This window comes from Phyllobates terribilis, unplaced genomic scaffold (assembly GCF_046119375.1).
Source record: "Phyllobates terribilis strain yellow unplaced genomic scaffold, ASM4611937v1 Scaffold_2__4_contigs__length_985480577, whole genome shotgun sequence".
NCBI classification, from domain to species: Eukaryota; Metazoa; Chordata; class Amphibia; order Anura; family Dendrobatidae; genus Phyllobates; species Phyllobates terribilis.
The window spans coordinates 201181990-201208766 of NW_027362762.1; the positions used below are offsets into that span (position 1 = coordinate 201181990).

General features: G+C 44.8%; 1 protein-coding gene across 4 annotated transcripts in view; it reads right to left on the reverse strand.

The window, feature by feature from the left end:
- The window catches only part of CACNB3 (calcium voltage-gated channel auxiliary subunit beta 3), a 307240-nt gene that overhangs the window by 13681 nt on the left and 266782 nt on the right, over window positions 1-26777 (reverse strand). For all 4 annotated transcript variants that reach the window (XM_073663795.1, XM_073663794.1, XM_073663793.1 and 1 more), the window contains 3 exons: window positions 6842-6900; window positions 6294-6403; window positions 3863-4014 (listed from right to left, as the gene is read on the reverse strand). In XM_073663795.1, coding sequence (XP_073519896.1) covers window positions 3863-4014; window positions 6294-6403; window positions 6842-6900 — 321 coding nt within the window. The remainder of the gene's footprint in view (window positions 1-3862; window positions 4015-6293; window positions 6404-6841; window positions 6901-26777) is intronic.

Sequence of the window (26777 nt, forward strand, 5' to 3'; positions counted from 1 at the left end):
AGAGACTTTCCTATACTCGGTACCCGATACCTCGCCTGCTTCCTCCAGTGAGTCCGACCTAGTGTACTCTGAAGCAGTTGTTTTCTCTGAGCCTCTGCACTCTTCTGACCCGGCGGAGGACCTCCAGTTGTTTCCTGAATCCTCCGGGATACCACCAGATAACAAAGAGACAGTGACTTTTCCTCATTATGTACCTGATAACCCGTCTATTTCTTCCTGTGAGCTTGACAAGATGTACCTCGAAGCAGAGATTACCCTTAAGTCTCTGTCCCCCTCCAACCCAGTGAACGACTGGTCCTCGAATTCCCTGCGGAAGATTCTGGCAGGCCTGAAGAAGAGGGGGCGTAAGGGGGGAGGTACTGTAACATACCTGGCGGCGTCCTTGCATGGTGGTCCATCTCCCACTGTGCAAGAGGGCGCACTTGATCTCCTGTCCAGAATGTCTCTCTGGCTTCCCTCCATGCTGTCTGTTTGTGTCTGTTTCTGCTGCTTAAGGGCGGCGCCCGATCACTTCCTGCCTTTTGTACCTGCTGTGGGTCACACCCCTTGTGCGTCCTCAGCCTATTGCTGTCTGTCACTTGGTATATAGCTCAGCAGCTCCCTTCTATCCCTGCCTGAGCATAGTGTTTCCTTCAGTGTGTGCTTGCACTCTGAAGGTGCCAGGTCCCGTCTCTTGTCTCCTGCTTTTTGTATCAGTTCCCGTGTCTGAACTGAGTCCTGTATGTCTCCTGCTTTGCGGTATCAGCTCCCGTGTCTGAACTGTGTCCTGTATGTCTCCTGCTTTGCGGTATCAGCTCCCGTGTCTGAACTGAGTCCTGTATGTCTCCTGCTTTGCGGTTTCAGCTCCCGTGTCTGAACTGAGTCCTGTATGTCTCCTGCTTTGCGGTATCAGCTCCCGTGTCTGAACTGTGTCCTTTTTGTGTTCTCTGGTCTGTCCTGTCTGAACACGCTCCTTGCCTGTTCGTTCCGCCTTCTAGTGGCCGATTTCCTAGACCCGCTCCTGCGTCTGGTCTGTCCTGTCTGAACACGCTCCTTGCCTGTTCGTTCCGCCTCTCTGGGGGCCGTATTCCCAGACCCGCTCCTGTATCCCTCTGCAGTGTCGGTCTCCTCCGTACACTCAGTTCCAGTCTGAACTCTCTCCTGTCCTTTACCTGTTTTGCCTCTATGTCCGTTCCCTTCCTTTTTCTGCAGAGTCTGAACTCGTACCTAACTCCTGCTTGTTGTCTCTGCAAGTACTGTGTGAGTATCTGGCTCTGTCTTTCCCTTCCTGTCTGTTCCGTGTGAACAGAGCCCTGTCCTCCCTGCTCAGCCTTGTCTGCACTCTAGCTGTGCTTGCCTGTAACCCTCTGCCTGTATTGTTCCTGAGTCCCGGTGTGTACTGGGTCCTATCCCGCCTGTGTTCCTACCTGCTAGTGCCTCCCTGTCTGCACTCTAGCTGTGCTTGCCTTTACCCCCCTGCCTGCATACCCGCCTGCCTGCATACCAGTCGTGCCTGCCTATACCCTCCAGTCTGTGTGCCAGCCTACCAGCCTGTTCCTGTATTCCCCTGTGTGGGTCAACAGCCGTGTCCGGGGTCTGTCCTGGAGTAGCACCTGGTCCCTCTGCTCGGTTCCTCCTTGGTGCACTGGCGTCGTATGCCGTCGTGCGACCCTGGTCGGATCGGGTGAATACTTAGTCACGCCCCTCCAGGCATTCACTCTCCGGCACGGTCCAGTGGAATCACTACCAATCACACGCACACGCCGCTTAGCCCGGGCGTGTGCATAACAAGTGCGGCCTCCCGCTGTATATAGATGGCTATGTGCGGCCTCCTGCAGTATATAGATGGCTACGTGTGGCCTCCTGCTGTGTATAGATGGCTAAATGTGCTCAATATTGAGTCATACAATTAATGTAAGGCTATGTGCCCACGATGCAGAAATGCTCCAGATTTTTTTTGAGCGTTTCTGCATCTCCCTGACAGAAAAAACGCATGCGGATTGTACATGCATTTTTCCTGCCAGGGACAAGCGGATGTGAAGCGTTCTTCACATGCATTTCTGCATGCGGGTTATCAAGCGCTATTCCAAGTGATTTTAGCATCGCTTGGAAAGTGCTTGACAACTTGGTCACACTATATAAATACATGCAACCGGCATGGATTTATATAGTGTGACCGTAAAAGAATGGTAAAAAATAAAAAATAAATATCTAATTACCTTCTGATGGCCTGTCAACGTCAGCGGTCGCGTGACCCATCACATCACTAAATGACGTCACGGCAGGTCCTTTTCAGACCAGCGTGAGCTGCCGGCAAGCCAGGACGCATTGGATAAAGACACCGGGGGCCATCAGAAGGTAAGTATGATATTTATTTTTTATTTTATTCTTTTTTTTTTACAGGTATTATGGTACCTGGGTCTGGAGGAGAGTCTCCTCTTCTCCAAACCCGGGTACCATCCGCACATTGAAACACATGGAATAAGCATGTACAGATGCAGTGATGGGGATTACATGCGTTCCAAAGCAAGTCAATGGTGGCGAAAACGCCGAGCTTCCGCAAAATAATTGGTAATGCTGCGGATTTTTCCACAATGATAATCCGCAGCGGAAATTTCCGCAGCATGTGCACAGCACATGCGGATTATCATTGGGGAACATGGCAGGCCTTCTACCAAGCGTTTTTTAAGCGTTTCTGCAGCGGAATTGCTTAAAAAACACATAGTGGGCACACAGCCTAAAAAAAATTATTATAATTAATATTGTGCCAAATTAATTTCACGTGAACTATCACATGATCTATCACAGGGGATCATGTGATACATCAGGAGTGTGTGTGTGGGGGGGCCCGCGCCTTCTAAACTGCCCGGGGCCCTTGCTACTCTTAATCCACCCCTGGTCAATAGAAGACCATTCACTATTTCCAGGAATCCAAACACAGCTATGTAACATGTCAAACCATTATCTTTACTGCGATTTGTGTAGGGACATTGCCGAACTGTGTGTACAAGACATAGCTGTAAATTAAAGGGGTTTTGTATATCTTCAGGATCTCCGATAATGGCCCCCTTAATCCCGTGGTAGTGTAGGTAGAGAATCGGACAACACACTATATCACTCCAAAACTGAAGACATTGGTTTACTATTTTCATATGTTTATAAAACTAATATACACTAATATTTTATGTTTTAAATATTGCTATAATTCATTTATGGTTTACTTCATTACCTTATTGATCACCAAATCAAGGAGCTCATTTTTGGCATGTTAGAAAATATTCATATTTTTTTAATATGGATGCATGGGGAGCCTAATGACTCTTTAAAAACTCTTTTAGCATTACAATATAATAGAAAGGGGATACGCATCTAGCTACTTTACTTGGCAGAATTTTCAGAATGTGTCCCCTCAATATATTGATTATCAAAAACAGGATTGGGTCCCAACATAGAAAATAAGAACCTTTCCCAAAAGAGAGGTTTTCCAACTACTGCCTGAAAAGGTGGGCACTTGTTTTTTTTAAATAGATGGAGGCAGCACAGAGTGTCCCCATCAGTGTCATGCTTCTGCACCACTCTGTCCTAATTTAACATGAAATCATTGAGATGAAATCAGATATTACTCTAGGAAGAACCAGAGGAAGCAGAGAGAAGTCCTTTTCTCTGATTCTTAGTTGTGGTGCTGTAGACAGCTCAATAGCTTCCCTAAGAGCTGGCAGAGATCAGTTCACAGGAGTGCTCCTGCCCAAATCAATACCCTGAGGAGACACTGCAGCCTATCCAGATGCATTCTGCTGCAGTCAGTCTATGTCAATGAGACCTAGAATGAGATGAACACTTGAGCATTACAATTTGAAGGAATCTTAGTGACACTGGGACTCACCTTAGGTGATGACACTTTGACATACACAATGATGGGTGCCAAGGAAGTTTTGCTTAGTTGAGCAGGATGGTTGATTGTGTCCGCATCCAGGATAACTAGTTGGAGTGTCTTGGCCAACTCAAATATCCTCTCGATTTCACTTTGTACTTCAGCTGTATGACAGAATATTGAACATAAATAGAAATTACCACATAACTGAAAATGTATAGATTATGGACATCCATATATACACTGCTCAAAAAAATAAAGGGAACACTCAAATAGCACATCCTAGATCTGAATGAATGAAATTTCATCATTGAATACTTTGTTCTGTACAAAGATGAATGTGCTGACAACAAAATCACACAAAAATCATCAATGGAAATTAAATTTATTAACCAATGGAGGCCTGGATTTGGAGTCACCCCCAAAATTAAAGTGGAAAAACACATTACAGGCTGACCCAACTTTGATGTAATGTCCTTAAAACAAGTCAAAATGAGGCTCAGTATTGTGTGTGGCCTCCACATGCCTGTATGACCTCCCTACAACGCCTGGGCATGCTCCTGATGATGTTGCAGATGGTCTCCTGTGGGATCTCCTCCCAGACCTAGACTAAAGCATCCGCTAACTCCTGGACAGTCTGTGGTGCATGGATGGAGCGAGACATGATGTCCCAGATGTGCTCAATCGGATTCAGGTCTGGGGAACGGGAGGGCCAGTCCATAGCTTCAATGCCTTCATCTTGCAGGAACTGCTGACACACTCCAGCCACATGAGGTCTGGCATTGTCCTGCATTAGGAGGAACCCAGGGCCAACCGCACCAGCATATGGTCTCACAAGGGGTCTGAGGATCTCATCTCGGTACCTAATGGCAGTCAGGCTACCTCTGGCGAGCAAATAGAGGGCTGTGCGGCCCTCCAAAGAAATGCCACCCCACACCATTACTGACCCACTGCCAAACCGGTCATGCTGAAGGATGTTGCAGGCAGCAGATCGCTCTCCACGGCGTCTCCAGACTCTGTCACGTCTGTCACATGTGCTCAGTGTGAACCTGCTTTATTCTGTGAAGAGCACAGGGGCGACTTTGCCAATTCTGGTGTTCTGTGGCAAATGCAAAGCATCCTGCACGGTGTTGAGCTGTGAGCACAACCCGCATCTGTGGACGTTGGGCCCTCATACCACCCTCATGGAGTCGGTTTCTAACAGTTTGTGCAGACACATGTACATTTGGATGAGCTGCACTACCTGAGCAACTTCTGTGGGTTGTAGAGTCCGTGCAGGAGCACGATGAGGGACAATGTGTGGATGACATTGGATGCATCATACACATGAAGCAGGAAAGGAGGACGAGAATCCAAAGAAGAGAGGAGGCTCCGGAACAAGACCAGAGAGGCCCATCTTACCGTCCGCGCCGTCTGAGTATAATTAAAGCTATTTCTTGTGCCCTGCATAGGGGATTTGGAACATACATACAGCATACTAAAATGCTGTAACAGAGGGCTTATAGGTTCAACAGGTTCATTTAACTTGTGAATCAACCAACACAGATACAGATTGATCATGTCTCTTTAAAACCCTGTGTGACATTTCTGTTACAGACACATTCCAACTGGGGGAATGCTGATCTTTGTACATACAGTATGTTTAGTGAGCCCTGATGGTGTCACAAAGTCCTCAGCCATTTTGTGGATTTTCTGTTCTCTCATATTAGGGAACTTATTATAAGTATATGTCTATAATACATCAATAGTTCTACTTATCCTGGTCTTTTTGATTCCTTTTTGAGTTGTTGGACCATTAAGTGGACCCTTTTAAGGCATATCTAATAAACACTATGATTTTATGAAGTGGCTTTTTCTGTGAATTTTTGGATTATTGTAGATACCTCTGTAAAATATTTCTAGTTGTCGGTGATGTATGTGAAGAATAGTCAGGTCACTTCTTTTAATGGAAGATAGAAAAGACAGAAGTTAAAAGAAGTTAAAAAGACAGAACATTTGCACAGCAAGTCATTTTTACATTGCTGTGCATATGTTCATTATTTTTAACATTTATTGAGCGCTTTTTTCCAGCAGGTTACTCCTGAAAAAGACACTGTGTTTGGTCCCAAAACCCAATCTACTGGATTTTATCTTCACTTATTGTTTTTAAGCCAGAAGCGCATACTCTGATTGCAATGTCATGTGCTGGTCTTCTGAATATCCTGACATCTAGTAATAATTACTTACAGGAGGTCATTTGGGAAACAGACTTGGTTCCTGCCTACTAAGTATTTAGAGCAAATTTCACACAGCATTAATACATCTCAGACTCTCGCTATTGTACTGAAGCGATTGGTAAACCTGTCGGTAAAACATGGCTGAGCAATCCTATATTCTATTTTGGTCAACTTTAAATCTATATGGTTGTTAAATATTTTCTAAAATAAGAAAATGCTGTTCTCACCGATGCTGGAGCGGGTGCTTGATCGTTCAATGATGGCTCTCCTGCCTGGATTATTGAGTACAGAACGCTTGGCTAGAGACAAGTCGGCTGTGACTCTAGTAATGGAGATTCTGAAAATATGCAATAAATACATTATGCAGATCCTTTAGAGGTCTACTCTTCAACTTATGTAAAGTGATATGCATATCAAAGACACAAATGAGATCAATGCTGTAACCCCCAAAAATTCATGGTATTCTTGCCCTACTTCAGCTAGCTAGCAATTTATTCCCTCGCCTAAGGGAGTTTTCCAATAATCTAACACAGGATAGGTGTACCGAGTCCCTGCTGAGCGTAGTGATACAATACCAAAATCTATATATTCCCACTGGACCATAGCATATGTTCAGCCTATTTAGCCTTAGCTTGGAAAGATAGGTAGCTCTCGCCAGCACCCATTTTAGAAAGAGATAATCAGTCAGTCCACAAACATAGCACCATGAATGCCACGCCTTTAGATGCCCACGGTACATGATGTAAAATTCACCCCCATATAATTTTGATCTTACCTGCCATCAAATCTGTGCTTCATAAAGTCAAAGAGAGCTTTCTGCATCATATCAGTCACCTACAGACACAGAATGGAGAAAAAAAAGGGACAATGAAGGACATAAGATCATTTCTGAAGATATTCTGCAGAACGTACTCAGTATATTTATGGAGACTGCATTGAAGATTTTGGGGCTGTGACAAGACTGAATTTAAATTTGAAAAACATTTGGAAAGAAGTCAGATTATAATAGTATTAATTCTTGTTCCATACACTGCGGCTGCCATTTGGCTCAAGAAGCTTGATTATTTTTTTCATCATCCTTACAGTTAACTATTTCATTGCTATTCACCCAAAGTTGGTTAGTTTTTACATCCACATTGCTGACCTGCTTGTACATTTTACAGCAGATGAAACTTATCACCTTTAAGGAGAACCTTTCACCATATTGAGCATGATAACCTGGTTACATCATGGAACAGTGGCTGCAGAGCTGAGTAAAACATAGTTTTTTATTTTTAAAATTTCTCCTCTCCATTGTGGAGGTTAGCTTGTAAAGTGTAGATTGTAATGAATGCTAAATTCAAACATGGCGTTACCAGAGATTTGTGTCTGGGGGCGTGTACTTCTTCCCCTGCTTAAGGTTTACCAATCACAAGTAGGCAGCACCATATTGGGGAAAAAACCTTATTTATGGACTACGCCTTGGATATATCTTTATGGACCTTGCTTTGTGCCCTGGGGCACAGTCATGCCGGCAACAAAAAAGGGTCTTCCCCAAACTGTTCTCACTAAACTGGAAGCATACAATTGTCAAAAATATCCTATATGCTGAAGCAATAAGATTTCCTTTTACTGAAACTAAGGGGTCGACCCTTGAAAAACAAGCCCATCGACCCTTGAAAAACAAGCCCATAGCATTATCCCTCCACCACTAAACGTTACTGATGGCACAATGCAGACAGACAGGCAAGATTCTCTTGGCATTCACCAAACCAGATTTATCCATTAGACTACCAGAGAGAAGTGTGCTTAGTCACTGCACAGAACACATTTCTACTGCTTCAGAATCCAGTGGTGGTGTGCTTTATACCACAAGTCCAATTAGCCCTTAGCGGCTACCTTCAGAATACGGCCTTTCTTCATCCTTACTGACCGGTGATGGATGCAATATAAGTGGACAAACCTTACTGTTTTGATAAGCAAGATTACCTGTTGTATTCTAGTTCATTATGGAGAATATATGTAACAAAATGTAATTGGTGCTATGTCCTTGTGTTTTCCTGTTGTTTGAGGTGTGCTTTATACCACTCCCTTCAATGCTTGGTATTGAGTTGGTGATGTAAGGCTTGTATGCAGCTGCTCAGCCATAGAAACCCATGCCATGAAACTCCAGGTGAACAGGTTTTGTCCTGAAGTTAATGCCATAGGAGGTTTGGAGCTCTGAAGTTATGCACCTCAGCTCTCAGTGATCCCACTCTAACTTTACATAGTCTGTGGCTGAATTGCTGTGGTTCCAAAGCGTTTCCAGTTTTCAATAATATCACTCACAGTTGGTGGTGGAATATTTAGAGGGTGGTGTGTGTGTGTGTGTGTGGGGGGGGGGGGGGAGGGAGGGAGGTGGGGGGGGCATTTCACAAACTGACAATATTAAATCCAGCTCACAATGAGAGACATCTTGGAGATGTTCGGAGCCCGGAAACGCCATGTCAAGGCGTGAAACAATCGTAAAATGAAGATAATCCTGCTCAACTAACTGTGAATAGACTTTTATTCACACAACATGCAGAATGGAGGACAAGATCAGCAGTACAGCTAAAAGAAATGCGACATCAACATGGTTCGGGTGACAGCCCACCCTGTCATGTCTAAGGGTGGGCGGTCACCCGAAACGCGTTGATGTCGCATTTCTTTTAGCTGTACTGCTGATCTTGTCCTCTATTATGCACGTTGTGTGAATAAAAGCCTATTTAGGGTTCGTTGAGCTGGATTATCTTCATTTTACGATCCTAGTAAAGTACCACATCCAATTTCAGTGAGCTCTTTAGATTTCAGCAAACGCTTTAGAAAGAGCCATTCTTTCAATAATGTTTTTAAAGGCAGACTGCATGGCTGGGGGCTGGATTTTATACACCTGTGGAAATGGAATTGACTGAAAAACCTGAATTCAATGATTAAGATATGTGTTCCATTACACTATATGGACAAAAGTATCTCCATGGACCTATCCTACTTCCATTATGCAGCTCTCCATGGACTCATCCTATCTACTACCCATTCGTGTAAATCTCCATGGACCCATCCTTCCCTCTTTCCAGTCATAGAAATTTCCATTGACTCATCCTCCTTTCTTTCCATTTATACAGATGGTCATGTACTCAAACTCACTATCTGGATTCATGCAATAAAAGAAGTTAAAAAACTGAATCTAGTATTGCAACACAACCCATTCAAGTGAATGAGCTGCGTAACTAGACACAAACCACAATCTAGAGGGGCAATGTCTTTGTATGCTAATTAATGTTGAGCGAATATGTTCTGTTAACCCTTTCGCCGATTACGCTCGGGCCGAGCTCCGAGTATTTACAGCTGCTCGGTGATATGCTTGAATCGCTCCCGTGTGCATGATTTGCAACTGTTTGACAGTTTATTACATGGGAGGAATGTCTATTTCTTACACATTCCTCACATGTAATAAAGCTGTCAAACAGTTGCAAATCATGCACACAGGAGCGACTTAACCTTATCACTGAGCAGCTGTAAATACTCGGAGCTAGGCCCGAGCATACTCGGACAGGACATACTCGCTCAACACTAATGCTAATGTCTTAGCAGACAAACTCTTCTAAAGGCCCCGTCACACTAAGCGAGATCGCTAGCGAGATCACTGCTGAGTCACAAGTTTTGTGATGCAACAGCAACCTCAGTAGCGATCTCGCTACGTTTGACACGTAGCAGCGACCAGGCCTCTGCTGTGAGATCGCTGGTCGTGTCGGAACGGCCTGGACCATTTTTTGATCGTTGAGGTCTCGCTGGGTAGCATGCATCGGTGCGTTTGACACCTTACCAACAACCTAGTTGGCGACTCAGAACTGAGACACATAGGCGTGCATTTGCGTTTCATCGTTATACAGGTTGCTACAGGTAGCCGTATCATTGCAGCGTCGTTGGGAAGATCTGACTGTTTGCCATCTCACCAGCGACCACATAGCGACGCAGCAACGATCCCTGCCAGTTTGTATCGTTGTCGGGATCGCTGTAGCGTCGCTAAGTGTGACGGTACCTTTAGTCTCATTATTGCAGGAAACAGTAATTCACATTAAATATATGTATTTAATCAGCAGATATACCTAAGAAATAATACTTTACTGACACATGGAGTACACATACAGGATGCAAATAGGTAATATTTAATTATTCTCAGTTCACATAGAAAAAGTTATGATTGGAGGACAACCTAAATTTTAGAGCAACCAATTCTGAGTTAAGCATCATGTTCTGTGTGTGAATTATTAAAGAGGTCAAATGTCTATAATGGCACCTTGACATGTCTGTGAAATTCTATTAAGTGATTAAGTGACTTCGGAATATTAAATAATTATTTCTAATCTATACTAAGCTGCAAATTATAACCATTTGATTAACGTATATGAAGAAATACTGGAAAAAAAAGATGCCGGACAAATTATTATATTACATGTAGTGGAAGCAAGTCTTGCATTGGTGTTCCACTATGCAGTAATTAGGACTTTCCTGGAAGAAGTGTAACAGTTCCTATAATCGTGTGGTGCGAGAACGGCAGCACGGCTTGTTCTTACCACACGTTAGAATGCTTCTTGTGAATGAGATGTAGGAATGAGGTCTGACTCAGCACATGCCTGTTATGTCCAATTGCTTATTGAACTTTGAGCAACCACAGAGCTGAGTAAGTGGCTCCTAAAGCCATGATAGATGACTTTCAATTAGTAAATTAACACAGTAAGAAAGGTGAGCAGTTTTTACATTGCTTTGGAGAGAACTCCATTTCTTACTTCTCCTGCCAATTAGTTGAACTCTACGGTTTCTGCACTAAGCACCCTACTTTGCCGAAAATATAAACCACCTGGTGGGCATCTGTTAGATGGGAGCTCAAGATTTTAGCACCAGGGGATTTTTTTAACCTTAACTTTACTGAAAAAAAGATGTCAGGTTGCACTAATTGGGCTCTATAATTGGGGACAGAGGCAATGTATGATACACAGTGGTATGAATGGCTGAGGACCAGGGTCGGCTTCAGGTTTTTCTGGGCCCCGGGCGAAAGAGTCTCAGTGGGCCCCTTTAACACATACCACGATTCATGATGAAGAGATATGGGGGAGAAATATATATATATATATATATATATATATATAGTACAATGCAAAGATTTCACTTCTTACATTACATGAGTGATATCTATTGTAAATTCCACAATAGCTCAGAAACCGGTGAATCGCTCCACACAGTATACTGGCCCCCATATAAGGCTCCATACGGAATACTGGCCCCCATATAATGCTTCATACGGAATACTGGCCCCCATATAAGGCTCCATACGGAATACTGGTCCCCTTATAAGGCTCCATACGGAATACTGGCCCCCATATAAGGCTCCATACGGAATACTGGCCCCCATATAAGGCTCCATACGGAATACTGGCCCCCATATAAGGCTCCATACGGAATACTGGCCCCCATATAAGGCTCCATACGGAATACTGGCCCCCATATAAGGCCCCATATGGAATACTGGCCCCCATATAAGGCTCCATACGGAATACTGGCCCCCATATAAGGCTCCATACAGAATACTGGCCCCCATATAACGCTCCATACAGGATACTGGCCCCCATATAATGCTCCATACAGAATACTGGTCCCCTTATAAAACTCCATACAGGATACTGGCCCCCATATAATGCTGCATGCAGGCTGTTACCCCCCACATAATGCCCCATACAGGCTGTCCCCCCTTATAATGCTCCATGCAGGCTGTTACCCCCAACATAATGCCCCATACAGCCCCCCCCCCTTTTAATGCTCCATGCAGGCTGTTACCCCCCACATAATGCCCCATACAGGCTGCCCCCCCCTTATAATGCCCCATGCAGGCTGTTCCCCACCTTATAATGCCCCATGCAGGATGTCACCCCCCCCCTTCTTTATAATGCCCCATGCAGGATGTCCAGTCCCCCCTCTCTTTATAATGCTCCATGGAGGATGCCACCCCCCCCTTCTCTTTATACTGCCCCATGCCTCCATACATTAAAAAAAAAAATCAAATACTCACCTTCCTTCTCCTCACCTGCTACCTGCTGCCGCTGCTCTGGTCTGGACTCCAGCGACGCCGGTATCTTCCCGCTCTGCGCTCCCTGTGACGGCTCAGGGGAGGGCGCGGTGTAAAGACGTCACCGCGCCCTCTGACCTGAGACGTCACAGGGAGCGCAGAGCAGGAAGACAGCTGATCTGCGGAGGCACGGGGAGAGGTAAGTATCCAGCTGCCGGGGCCCTGAGCAAGCGGCGGAGAAGGGCGGGCGCTGACACCGCTCTCCTCCGCCCATAGCCCAGCGGGGTGCGCGACCGCCAGTGGGCCCCTCTGCCTGCTCAGGGCCCCGGCATTTGCCCGGGTGCGCCGGGTGCTGACGCCGGCCCTGCTGAGGACTGGAAGTGACTCCGTAGTGGGACTTCCAATAATTTCATTAAAAAGTTAATCCTCAGCTGCAGGCCATTATAAAGAAACAAACTACGCTGTACTCATCTTCCCTGGGGTCCAACGTCAAGTCTCGCCACTGCTCCGGGTGTCTGGCATCAGCAGCTCGGTGTGGCTCATTCATTCTACATGGGAACGCCTCACTCAGAGCCACTGAGCACCCACAATGACTGACGGACTGTCGAAGTGACATCAGCACCGCAAACAATGCCAGACACCAATGACGAGACTAACCGGTTGACCCAGAGAAGGCGAGTACATCTTAATTTGTTTTTTTCTAATAAACTGCGACCAGAAATTAACTTTTAAGTTTTCTCATACATAAAGCTATTTTTTGACACAGCAATGTGTATGCGGCAGATATATAAAAATTACAATGATGAGAATACAACTAATGAAATGTAAGCAAAAAAACATACCTGATTTTTTTTATTGATATACAGTTTGTTACTAAAGCTTTCATTCCACATAGTAACAATTAAATACAGAAACATTGCATACCGTGCTTATTACATTCTGCCACAGGCCACAAAAAATGGCATTATTGGGCAGCTGCAGAGTCTTTAAAGTTTAATGACATGCTGTCAAGAAATCTGAAAATTATTGACTTTGACTGGATGCAAGCTTAATCTCACTGATAAATGAGGGAGAAATCTGTCTGCCAGTATCCAGGCCGCCTACTGAAGTAGGCAAGGCTGTAAGTTGTTTTCTGCTTGCCATGCATGGCTACACTCAGTGGCCAGTTGTCACGCCAGGTGTAAGTGCAACACAGAGGGAACAGGGAGAGGGAGCCCAGACACTAGGGAAAGGGGGAAGTAGAGACCTCCTAGTCTGGTCTAGCGTCACCCTGTCTCAACTAACATCCCTACATAGCCTCCTCAGCTATCACCGATCGCGTGCCTAGCCCTACTTTCCCTGGCGTAAGACTATGGCTACGGATGGAAGGAGATGAGCACTAGTCAACCTCCACTAAAACTCTAAAGACAACAAGGGTAGACAAAAACAGGGGAAAAACGCTCAGCTTTAGATGAACTCCAAATGTGCACAAGGCCTCAAGCTCCAGAGAGGACGAGGTACTGCTCCTGCTAAGCTTCACTAGTAGAAATTAATATAACCGGCGACGCCCTCTCAGACACACCAGGTATATATACACCCAGGCCAGAGAGCAAATTAACAAGAGAGAGGTAGTCGCTCGGTCCTAAAGACAGCCCCCTATGTAAGCAGCTGTCTGCAATGCCAAACGTGGAGATCTCCTGAAACCCATTGCAGGGCGACTGTCTGTCACCTCTGACACACCTGTGACACCAGTATGTAAATTACAAGGCTTGAAATACAATGCAAAACAATAAAATGGCATGGCACAGGTCACAGGAGGGCATTTTTTAAATATTTCCATTCTTCTGATAACAATCCATTCATTGCAGTGATCATCAGTGATCATGGTGGTTAGCCACCTCATATCATCAAGAATTTATTCTCCATTTTATGGCACATTTAAAGGGGTGGTCTGAAATCAAAATTAATCTTTATCCTAAATCCCTGTCTATTTAGTGCCATAATCTAAACTATTTTATAATATACTTGAATTAAAAATTCCCTATCCTTCCCAAACTACACTATCCAATTGCTTTTTTTCTTCCTACTTCCCTTTTGATGTCGCTTTGTTTAAGAATCCTAGTGCATGCCGGGATACTCAAACAAAGTCTCTGCCAGCTCCCTGAAACGAAGTGTCATCAGTGATGCTCGTTTCAGGGGCTGGGATACTCCCTGCGTGATGTGCACAATGACAGCGTGCTCTCTCCCCAGCTCAGATCAACAGTAACGAGCCGGCAGGAGAGCTCACTGTCAGTGCGCCTTGTCGGAATACCCGATGTTCAAAGAACAGCGCTGCCCCCGCATGTTTTCTTCTTTACTTTGGGCATCATGCCTGTAAAAAAGCCAAGTGCCTAGAGCTTGTATGATAGCACTTGGGGATTTTCTTCTCTGGAAGCAGGTAAAATGTTGTGTTAATCCCAAAATTTTGCAAATTCCAAGAGCCAAAAAGAATAAGGTGCATAACTGATAATGGTGAATAAACATTGTCAATATCAATATAATTTATAAATACAGATGCAACATAATAATACAGATATATAATTAGATTCAGGCAAGAACATACATATATTAACCCACAAATGGGAATACAATTAATAAAGTGCTGGATTCAAACAGTTCTTAATGTGAGTGGGTTTCAACTGGACTAGAAGGTCTGGGTGTAAACACCACAACAGAGAGTGCAAAATAATACCCATAGGGTCTAAAGTCCCTCGTCACCTCAACACAAGTCACTGTTAGGGCTTGTGCAGACAACCGTATTTTGGTCACTTTTATTCTATGGGGCCATGAGCATGTCAGATTTCTTCCTTGGACCGAGTCTATCTGAGGAAAAAAAATCACAGCATAAAAGATTTGCATCCGTGAGTTGGATCGAAATCAGCTATGCAAGTCAATGGGTCTGTCAAAAAAAATAATTTTTTTTTCCATCTTCTCCACATCCGAGAAAATCGGATCACATTATGATCACACTTTGATCAAGCTCTGATCAGACTGTAATTAGAATAATAGGAACGGTTTCCTCAGATAAGAGAAGATACGGTGTTGTGACCCTATCCTTACACTACACTATTGGCAGCTATTGTGTAGATGTGGATCTAAGTACAGATACAGCATTTAGACTTTTTGCTGTTTAGATCTTTTCCTTCTTACTAGAATTCCCATATGAACAATAGTGAACCATTTAAACCAGTAGCTTTGCTGATCCAGTGTATTTCCAGGCTCCTTAGCTGATGCTATGAAAAAACTGCAAACAGAGCAAACTGCTGAGGCGGAATTGCAATGTAACATCTATACCATTATTTGTTTTTGGATCAACCATTTTATTTTTCTCTGTTCCAATTTTCTAGTTTATTGAATATAACAAATGGCTAAATGTTTTCTTCTATGAAGGAATTACAATTTTAGATTCTTCTTCATGCAGTCAATATTACTGTTTAGCTCAAAAATGTACGCGACAAGGAGAATTTAACTTGTTACTACTGTGATTAATTATTATTATTATTCTATTACCTGCACATCTCCAAACCGAAGATGCAGAAATTACTCTTGAGTGGGCACACACTAGCTACATAGTAACCCTACTACTTATGCCTGTCTGGAGTAACAGCCTCTCATTCTTCTTCATTTATTGTTTTTTTTTTCTATAGAAAGATGAAAAGTTCACATATTCACTTACAAATCTTTATGAAAGAGGACCCATGGAACCATGTATGAGTCAAGTGTCTTATAGATAAAGGTAGACACCTCAGGCTAGATCATGAGTCAGAGGATATATGCAGAAAAATATTTTTCATAAGTCGAGACACAGCCACAGTAAAAATACACGGTATGTACGAAACATAAAACCCCTCCAAGTGCTGATCAAAATTCAAATGACTATGTACACCTTCACATACATAGGGCCTGACTCATTAAAGAGAATCTGACAGCTGATACATGGGCAACCTGTATCAGACTGTGGGTGTATAATCTCAGCCAGGTATATTTAACTCTGAAAAGCTGTGGTGTTTCAGAGAAAAACGGTTTAACAGCCGCCGGGGACTGAGCTGCATGGGAGACTAGTCAGACAGACGGGTCTCTGATGGCTTCTCTCCACTGCTAACCTGGAGTGACCGGTGTCTATCTGTAGACGCACACAGGGAGAAACCTGTCAATCACTGGCAGCAGGGGGCGAGAAGCCACTGGGGACCCGCCTACCTGACTAGTCTCTCGACTCTCTCCATGAAGCTCAGTTTCTGGCACATATTAACCTATGTTTTTCTCTGCAACACCGCAACATTTCAGAGTTAAAGATACAGTTAGGTCCAGAAATATTTGGACAGGGACCGAATCTTCGTGACTTGGGCTCTACATGGCACTATTTTTTCTTTCAAATGAAACAGCTAAGATAGAATTGAAGTGTAGACTTTCACGTTTAATTAAAAGGGGTTGAACAAAAATATCCTGTGAAACGTTTAGGAATTGCAACCATTTTTCTACAAAGTCTCCTCAATTCAGGGGCTCAAAAGTAATTGAACAAATTGGACAAATTAACTTTATCATAAATAAAATGTTCATTTTTAATCATTTGTAGAGAATCCTTTGCGAGCGATAACCGATAACTGCCTGAGGTCTGGAAGCCATGGACGTGTCACGCTGTCTCTGTATACTGGAGGTAGGGGGCCTAAGCTGACCCTAAGCTGGGGCCCTGACTAATCCCTCAACCTGGAGGTACTGTTAAAGGTACAGAGGTCCAGGCCGCCAGCGTAACCCCTACCTCCTGAGGATCCCTGCACCTAAGTAATCTAGTCCTGAGAAGGACCCCGATCACAACCAAAGGGAACAAGAAATAATATGCCCAAACACAGTATTTAGACGAACGAGACAGTACAAGGGAAAAACCAAAACCACCTTGCATACAAACAACTTCTCAACTACAACAGAGGGAAAACCAACGGGAAAGGAGATAAATGATAAAGCGAGGAAAGGGAAAAAACACTTCCAAATACACTTATCTCAGCAACTCCAAACACCACGATCCGCTCTGTCAGTCTGAATGAAATGCTTTCACCGACACCTCCCAAACAGACCAGCAGGTATATGAAGGAGTCTCACTACAGAAATATTGATTGCAGCTGGGCGAGGCTGGACCTCATCTAGCCCAGAGAGAGAGAGAGAATTAACTCCCTCACTGCCGAGAAACACAAAGCACCAACAAGTCAGCTGCGAGAAGTCAGGCTGTGTACTCGTGACGATCTTCGTGGCAACACACCCATGACAGTACCCCCCCTTCTACGAGGTGCCTCCGGACCCTCAGGGCCAGGTTTATCCGGGTGAGTCGTGTGGAAGGCCCGAACTAATCGGTCTGCGTTAATATCCGACGCAGGAACCCACATCCTCTCCTCAGGACCATACCCCTTCCAATGAACCAGGTACTGAAGGGACCGGCGATTAAAGCGTGAATCAATGACCCTCGATACCTGGAACTCCAAGTTACCATTGACAACCACTGGAGGGGGAGGTAAAAGTGACGGTACCACCGGCGCCACATACCTCTTAAGCAATGATCTGTGAAACACGTTGTGAATTTTAAACGTAGGGGGGAGGTCAAGACGGAATGCCACCGGATTAATAATAGAACTGATTCTGTACGGCCCGATGAACCTGGGACCCAGTTTCCAGGAGGGAACCTTAAGTTTTATATTCCTGGTAGACAACCATACCCGATCGTTCACACTTAGGTCCGGACCAGACACTCTCCTCCTATCAGCCATACGTTTGTATCGGTTCCCCATAGTATTCAGATTCTTCAGCACCCCTCTCCATACTGAAGCGAGTGATGAGGAAAATCGTTCCTCCTCAGGAACCCCCGAAGAGCCCCCCCCACTGAAAGTACAAAACTGGGGGTGAAAACCATATGCCCCAAAAAACGGGGACTTACCAGTGGACTCGCTCCGCCTATTATTAAGAGCAAACTCTGCCAGAGGTAAAAAAGAAGCCCAGTCCTCCTGGTTCTCTGACACAAAACACCGGAGATATGTCTCCAAGCTCTGGTTCATACGTTCCGTCTGACCATTGGTCTGAGGATGAAAAGCCGATGAGAATGACAACTGCATCCCCCGCCGAGCACAAAACGCCTTCCAGAACTTGGACACAAACTGAGACCCCCGATCAGACACCACCTCGGAGGGTACCCCGTGAAGCCTCACAATCTCCCCAATGAACACCTGCGCAAGAGTTTTAGCATTAGGGAGAGCCGGAAGAGCGATAAAATGTGCCATCTTGCTGAACCTGTCCACTACAACGAGTATGACCGTGTTACCCGAAGACGGAGGGAGGTCCGTAATAAAATCCATAGACAGATGAGTCCAAGGACGCTCCGGGATCTTCAAAGGTAAGAGGGCCCCAGACGGACGGGTATGTGAGGTCTTAGAGCGCGCACAAACCCCACAGGACGCGACAAAAGTTACCACCTCCTTATGTAAATTAGGCCACCAAAACCGACGCGAGAGGAGATCCACAGTAGCTTTACTCCCCGGGTGTCCTGCAAAAACTGAGTTATGGTGTGCCTCGATCACCTTTTGTCGCAACTGATCTGGAACAAACAATCTCCCTGGAGGTCCAACAGGGGCGTCCCCCTGAGCCTCCAATACCTCCTCCTCCAGCTCAGAGCATACTGCCGAAACCACCACCCCCTCCTGAAGGATAGGAATCGGGTCGTCCGTATTCCCGGCCCCCGGGAAACTACGAGATAAGGCATCCGCCTTTACATTTTTTGACCCAGGACGATATGTAACGACAAAATTAAACCTGGTAAAAAACAATGACCACCTAGCTTGTCTGGGATTCAGACGTTTCGCGGACTCCAGATATAGCAGGTTCTTGTGATCGGTGATGACGGTGACCGGATGAACAGCCCCCTCCAGAAAATGGCGCCACTCCTCAAAAGCTAACTTAATGGCCAAGAGTTCCCTATTGCCGACATCGTAATTCCTCTCAGCGGACGACAATTTTTTAGAGAAAAAGGCGCACGGATGCCACTTACCAGGGGACGAACCCTGTGACAATACTGCTCCCACCCCTACCTCGGAAGCGTCTACCTCTACAATGAATGGCTGAGACGCATCAGGTTGAACGAGTATGGGCGCCGAGGCAAAACATTTTTTCAAAGAGGAGAATGCTTGACAAGCCTTGTCAGACCACCTAGAAAAATCCGTCCCCTTTTTAGTCATGTCAGTGAGAGGCTTAACCATGGACGAGAAATTACGAATGAACTTCCGGTAATAATTAGCAAACCCCAGGAAACGTTGTAGTGCCTTAAGATTCTCTGGCCGATCCCACTCAAGAACTGCCCGCACTTTCCCAGGGTCCATACGAAAACCGGACGCTGAAACCAGGAAGCCTAAAAACTGGAGCTCCTGTACGGCGAACACACACTTTTCCCATTTGGCATACAGTTTATTATCCCGCAAGATCTGTAACACCTGCCTAACGTGCTCCTGATGAGACACCAGATCCGGCGAGTAAATTAGGATATCATCCAGATATATGACAACAAACTGTCCCACCAAGCGGCGAAAAATGTCATTAACAAAGTGTTGGAACACCGCCGGGGCATTAGTCAGACCGAATGGCATGACAAGGTTCTCATAATGCCCCTCCGGAGTGTTAAACGCCGTCTTCCACTCATCCCCCTCCTTCATCCTAATCAGATTGTACGCCCCCCTGAGATCCAACTTAGAAAACCATTTGGCGCCCACGATCTGATTAAAGAGATCGGGAATAAGTGGGAGCGGATACGGATCTCGGACCGTAATCCGATTAAGTTCACGGAAATCCAGGCAAGGGCGTAGGCCTCCATCTTTCTTCTTAACAAAGAAGAACCCCGCAGCCACCGGTGAAGATGAAGGTCTAATATGCCCCTTAGCCAGACTTTCTGAGATATAATCCTTCATGGCCTGCCTCTCAGGACCAGAAAGGTTATACAACCTAGCTTTAGGTAACTTGGCCTCAGGGAGCAGTTTTACAGAACAGTCATACACGCGATGAGGAGGTAGTTCCTGACACCCTTTCTCCGAGAATACATCCTCAAAGTCCGCCAGAAATGGAGGTAAGACCCAAGGAGTAACCGCACCAATGACCGTGTTCATGCAGTTTTTATTACAGAATTTACTCCATTGGCTTATCTCCCTGGTTTGCCAATTAATAACCGGGTTATGCTTAGCTAACCAAGGAAGGCCCAACACAATAGGAGTGGGAAGACCCTCCAACACGTAGCAAGACAACAGTTCTTTATGTATTGCCCCCACTTGAAGTTTTATGTCATGCACAACTTGCAAAAAACTTCCCTGCCCGAGAGGCCTGGCATCGATCGAGAATATGGGGATGGGTTTAGCCAACTCACTCAACCGCATACCTTGAACCCGGGCAAACCGAGCATCAACCAGATTGGCCCCGGCCCCACTATCCAGAAGAACAGATATCCTCTCAGTTCTCGTACCCACCACCACCTCCGCCGGTACGAGAAACTGAGACGAACCTAGGGACGAAATACCTACTCCCAGATTGCCGTCCACCACACAACCTGGGATCAACAGTTTTCCGACGACTCTTCACTCTGCAAGGGACGGGATGGACACCCCCCAATAAAATGTCCCTTTCTCCCGCAGAAGAAACACCTTCCTGCCTTATGGCGCACCACCGGTCCCCTCCCCCGAAATGATGTCCCTCCTAATTGCATAGGCTCCTCAGGACTGACCAGGGGAACCACCATATGAGGGGACCTTGTAGGAGGTGGAGTCATCACAGGGGGTAGAGTTATCCCGCACCTCTCCCGAAGCCGTCTGTCCACGCGAATAGCGAGGGCCATAGCGGCTTCCAGAGACACGGGAGAGTCATACTGTGCCAACACATCCTGTAATTTGTCGGATAAACCATGACAAAACTGGCTCCTAAGAGCCGGGTCATTCCACTGGGTGTCCGTGGCCCACCTACGGAACTCCGAACAGAATTCCTCCGCCGGACGATCTCCCTGCTGGATCCTACGTAACTTAGACTCAGCAAGGGAGATCCGATCTGGGTCATCATATACGAGTCCCAGGGCAGCGAAAAACCTATCCACTGACTGGAGAGCCGGGGAACCCGGGGGAAGAGAGAACGCCCAAGATTGTGGGTCCCCTTGTAGGAGCGAGATGACAATTCCCACCCTTTGTTCTTCACTCCCCGATGACCGAGGCCGCAGCCGAAAGTACAATTTACATGCCTCCCGGAAAACAAAAAACTTGTCCCGCCCCCCAGTGAACCTATCAGGGAGAGCTACTTTAGGTTCTGGTCCGGCTTGCTCCTGAGGATGCCAAACCTTGGACCTAACGTCCGCCAGCTCCATGGACAAACTCTGCAATTGCCGAGCTAGACCGGCTACTGGATCCATAGTAGCTGGAGAAAAACTAAGTGGGTCGGTGAAAATGTCACGCTGTCTCTGTATACTGGAGGTAGGGGGCCTAAGCTGACCCTAAGCTGGGGCCCTGACTAATCCCTCAACCTGGAGGTACTGTTAAAGGTACAGAGGTCCAGGCCGCCAGCGTAACCCCTACCTCCTGAGGATCCCTGCACCTAAGTAATCTAGTCCTGAGAAGGACCCCGATCACAACCAAAGGGAACAAGAAATAATATGCCCAAACACAGTATTTAGACGAACGAGACAGTACAAGGGAAAAACCAAAACCACCTTGCATACAAACAACTTCTCAACTACAACAGAGGGAAAACCAACGGGAAAGGAGATAAATGATAAAGCGAGGAAAGGGAAAAAACACTTCCAAATACACTTATCTCAGCAACTCCAAACACCACGATCCGCTCTGTCAGTCTGAATGAAATGCTTTCACCGACACCTCCCAAACAGACCAGCAGGTATATGAAGGAGTCTCACTACAGAAATATTGATTGCAGCTGGGCGAGGCTGGACCTCATCTAGCCCAGAGAGAGAGAGAGAATTAACTCCCTCACTGCCGAGAAACACAAAGCACCAACAAGTCAGCTGCGAGAAGTCAGGCTGTGTACTCGTGACGATCTTCGTGGCAACACACCCATGACAGGACGTCACCAAAGGCTGGGTTTCCTCCTTTAGGATACTTTGCCAGGCCTTGACTGCAGTGGACTTCAGTCGTTGCTTGTTTGTTTGGCTTTCTACCTTAAGTTTTGTCTTAAGCATGTGAAATTCAAGCTCGATGGGGTTGAGAATTAGTGATCGAATCGGACATTCCAGAATATTCCACTTTTTTGCCTTAAACTCCTGTGTTGCTTTCGTAGTATGTTTTGGGTTATTGTCCATCTTTAATGTGACGTGCCATCCAATCAACCTTTTGTTGCATTTGGTTGAATCTGAGCAAAAAGTATCGCCCTGTACACTTCAGAATTCATCCGGCTGCTTCTGTCTTCAGTCATATCATCAATAAACACTAGTGACCCGGTGCCATTGGAAGCCATGCATGCCCATACCATCATACTACCTCCACCATACTTTACCGAGGATTTGGTGTGCTTCGGATCATGACCCATTCCAAGCCTTCTCCATAATTTCTTCTTACCATCATTCTGGTACAGGTTGATCTTCGTTCTATCTGTCCAAAGAATGCTTTTCCACAACTGGGCTGACTTCTTTAGATGTTTTTTTTTGGCAAAGTCTAATCTGGCCTTTCTATTTTTAAGGCTGATTAATGGTTTGCACCTTGTGGTGAATCCTCTGTATTTGCTCTCATGAAGTCTTCTCTTTATGGTAGCCTTAGATACTAAAGAACCTACTTCCTGGAGAGAGTTCTTCACTTGGGTGGATGTTGTGAAGAGGTTTTTCTTCATCATGCAGAGGATTTTGTGATCATCCTCCACTGTTGTCGTCCAGGCCTTTTTGAGTTCCCAAGCTCACCAGTGTGCTCTCTTTTTTTTGCAGAATGTACCAATTTTTTTTTCAGCCTAATGATGGTCTGTTTCTCTTCCATTGAGAACTCCTTTAACCACATGTGGGTTCACAGCAATAGCAATGCAAATTCCAGACCCGGAATCAGCTCCAGACAGTTTACCTGCTTAATTGATGGACTAATGAGGGATTAGCCCATGCAGCCCATTAAAGATCTTTCGAGATAACTGTCCAACTACTTTTGGCCCCTTTAAATAGAGGCAGCTACATATTAAAGAGCTCTAATTCCTAAACTCTGACTCCAATTAGGATGTGAATAACATCATATTAAAGCTAAGAGTCTGCACTTTAAGCCCATATTGATGATATAACTGTATCTTGAACATGTTTTGGTAAACAGCTAAAATGCCAAAGCTTGTGTCACTGTCCAAATATTTCTGGACCTAACTTTATCTGGCTAAAATGGTGGAGCCACGGTCTAATACATGCTGCCTGTGGTCCGATATAACCTCTCAGGTTCCCTTTAAGACAACCATTGAGCATGCTAGTCTTAATGAACAGGCTCACTGGAGTACGATGCACCTAATTCATTAAGAGGTGCACATCACTTAATGAATTTGGCGCCTCTCTTCCCGAGTGTGCATCAGAAATGGGGAAATTTATGCTGCTAAAGTGGCATAAACTTTAATGCATTAGACAGGCAGGCTTAGCCAAGCTTTGTCCTGTCCATGCTCTGCTTATTTTGACGAAGTTGGTTGGGTCAGAAAATGTCGAAAAAATGTTATACAACTTCGGAGTTTCGCAAAAAAATTGCAACAAATGGAGGTGTTTTACTTCAGAAAAGTGGCATAAACACTTTAATCAATTAGTCCTAAATTCTAAGTTAAGCAACTTAATAGTCTTCATTAAATTTTTCTACTATTTTGCTGCTGCAGATCATCTTTAAGTCCTATACCCAACTCAGTGCTTTTGCAAAAATGTTACAAATCCATCAGAGCTCCTGATCCAGAGTTTTAATGGTTCTCTCTGCTCTCACCTCCCTTCTCTCAGTGTTTGAGATAGTAGCAGGAAAGGGGTTGACCACACAAATTTGCATAGCATGAAGATGGAAGAAAGGGAGGGCAGAGGAAGGCACACGAAGAGGAAATTGCAGAGTAGAAGCTCTGCTTATATATGTGAATGAAGACAGCACCCTGAAAACACACAGATTTCACATCCAGCCTATATTATAATATAGACTGGATGTGAAATCTGTGTGTTTCCAGGGTGCTGTCTTCATTCACATATTATTGTTATTATTATTATTGTTGGAGACACTCCGCACCCATAAAAGAAAAATCTGAAAAAAGCTGCAAACAGCATGTCAGGTTGTCCGAAAATCAATGAAAGAATGAAAATAGCAAACTAAATGATATGAAAAAAAAAAAAAGGTTTTCCATGCCAAAGGTGTCTCTAGCTTTTAAAAGGAGTTTTCTGGCACCTAGTCACTGAACAGTTAATTTGTCTGACTGCTGGGGGTCCAATTGTCAAGAACATAATCATGAGAACCAGGGCCCAGAACCTCTGACTGAGGCTGGCTGCAGACAATTGTATGAGAAATCGTTAGTTCCATCTGTGTGTCCGTTCTCTTCGTCCGTTATGAGATCCATTTTCATACATTTACACTAAAAAATATACCTGATCAAATACAGTTTCCAAGGTTTATAACAGAAATATATCAGTAAAAATTGGATGCCGCATGGATATTCTGTTTGGGATCTGATTTTTTTATGCACCCATAGCTTTGAATGGATAAGTCTTATTCAAGACTTGGAAGAAAGTAGTGCATGCTGCGATATTGTTCTTAGGCTGTGTGCCCACTTCTGCAATTCCGCTGCAGAAACGCTTAAAACACGCTTGGTAGAAGGTCTGCAATGTTCTCCAATGATAATCCGCATGTGCTCTGCACATGCTGCGGAAATTTCCGCTGCAGATTATCATTGCGGAAAAAAACGCAGCACTACCAATTATTTTGCATAATTGCGGCGTTTTCGCCGCCATTGACTTGCATTGAATCGATTAATATCCTCATGACTATATGTGCACATGCGGATATTAAGCGATTCAATGTGCGGATGGTAACCGGGTCTGGAGAAGAGGAAACTCTCCTCCAGACCTGGGTACCATAGTACCTGTAAAAAAAAAAGAATTTAAAATAAAAAAAGACATTATACTCACCTTCTGATGGCCCCCGGTCTCCATAGTGATGCGTCCAGCCTTCCCGGCGGCTCGCGATGGTCTAAAAGGACCTTCCATGACATCATTTAGTCATGTGACAGGTCAGGCGACCGCTTTTAGACCACCGCGAGCCGCACAACACACCGGACACACCAGACAAGGAGACTGGGTGCCATTGGAAGGTGAGTATAAGGTTTATTTTTTATTTTTTACCAATCTTTTACTATAACTTGGTCACACTATATAAATCCATGCCGGTTGCATGGATTTATATAGTATGACCAAGTTGTCAAGCACTTTCTAAGTGATACTAAAATTGCTTGGAAAGCGCTTGTCAACCCACATGCGGAAATGCATGTGAAAAACGCTTCACTTACGCTTGTCCCTGGCAGGAAAAACGCATGTACAATCCGCATGTGTTTTTTCTGCCAGGGAGATGCAGAAACGCTCAGGAAAAATCCAGACCATTTCTGCATCGTGGGCACATAGCCTTACAGACGGCCCAAGAAAAAAAATCGTTCATCCGAACAGCCCTATTGAATAACGTGGATCAGTGTGCGGTCCATGTACTATCCGCTAAAAAATCAGACTGCAATACATCCAAATAATACGCTCGCTCGTCTGCATGAGCTCTGACAGACACAGCCAAGTACAACGTTTAAAGGGAACCTAACAGCTGATAATGCTGCCCAATCCATGGGCAGCATGTATCAGACACTGACTGTACAATCTCAGCCATTTATGTTCAAAAGCTGCAACATTTAAAAAAAAATCAGTTTAAGATCTCCTGGGAACCAAGCCATACAGGAGACTAGTCAGACAGGCAGGTCCCAGGAGGCTTCTCCCCACCCTCTGCTCTGGAGTTACAGGATTCTCCCTCTGTGTGTATATGGAAAGACATGGTTAGTCACTGGCAGCAGATGAGGAGAGGTACGAGGGACCCACCTGTTGGACTAGTCTCCTGTACGGCTTGGTCCCGGCGGCTAAGAGGCCATGTTTTTCTCTGAAATGTTAAACATACATGGCTGAGATCCTACAGTCAGTGTCTGACACATGCTACCTGTGGATTGGGCAGCATTATCAGCTGTCAGGTTCCCTTTAACATATTTTACATGTCTAAAATGAACATAAACTGAAACATACATTATTATCAATGAAATGGTCATAATTTTTCTCTTAAAAGTAAATAAATGAAGGAATTTAATGGTCTCAAACCTAGTACAAAGGCTTAGTCCACTATACAAGCACCACAAAAAGAACTCTAAACCTATAGCACTCTTGCAGTTTTCATTTTCTTTTTGTTGTCTCTGAAAAAAAACAGTCAGAACAATAAGAGCATCATGACAGATAAGGTAATTAAAAGACAGAAGTTTCCCCTCTAGCTAACCAAATTATACTAATGCATTTAGAAATATATTAATGATCCAGAAAATCAGTGTTTGATTATCCCCTCCTTCCAGATTTGTGGATTCGTTAGAATAAATCCCAATATGCAATCATATTAAGATAAATAGAAAAAAA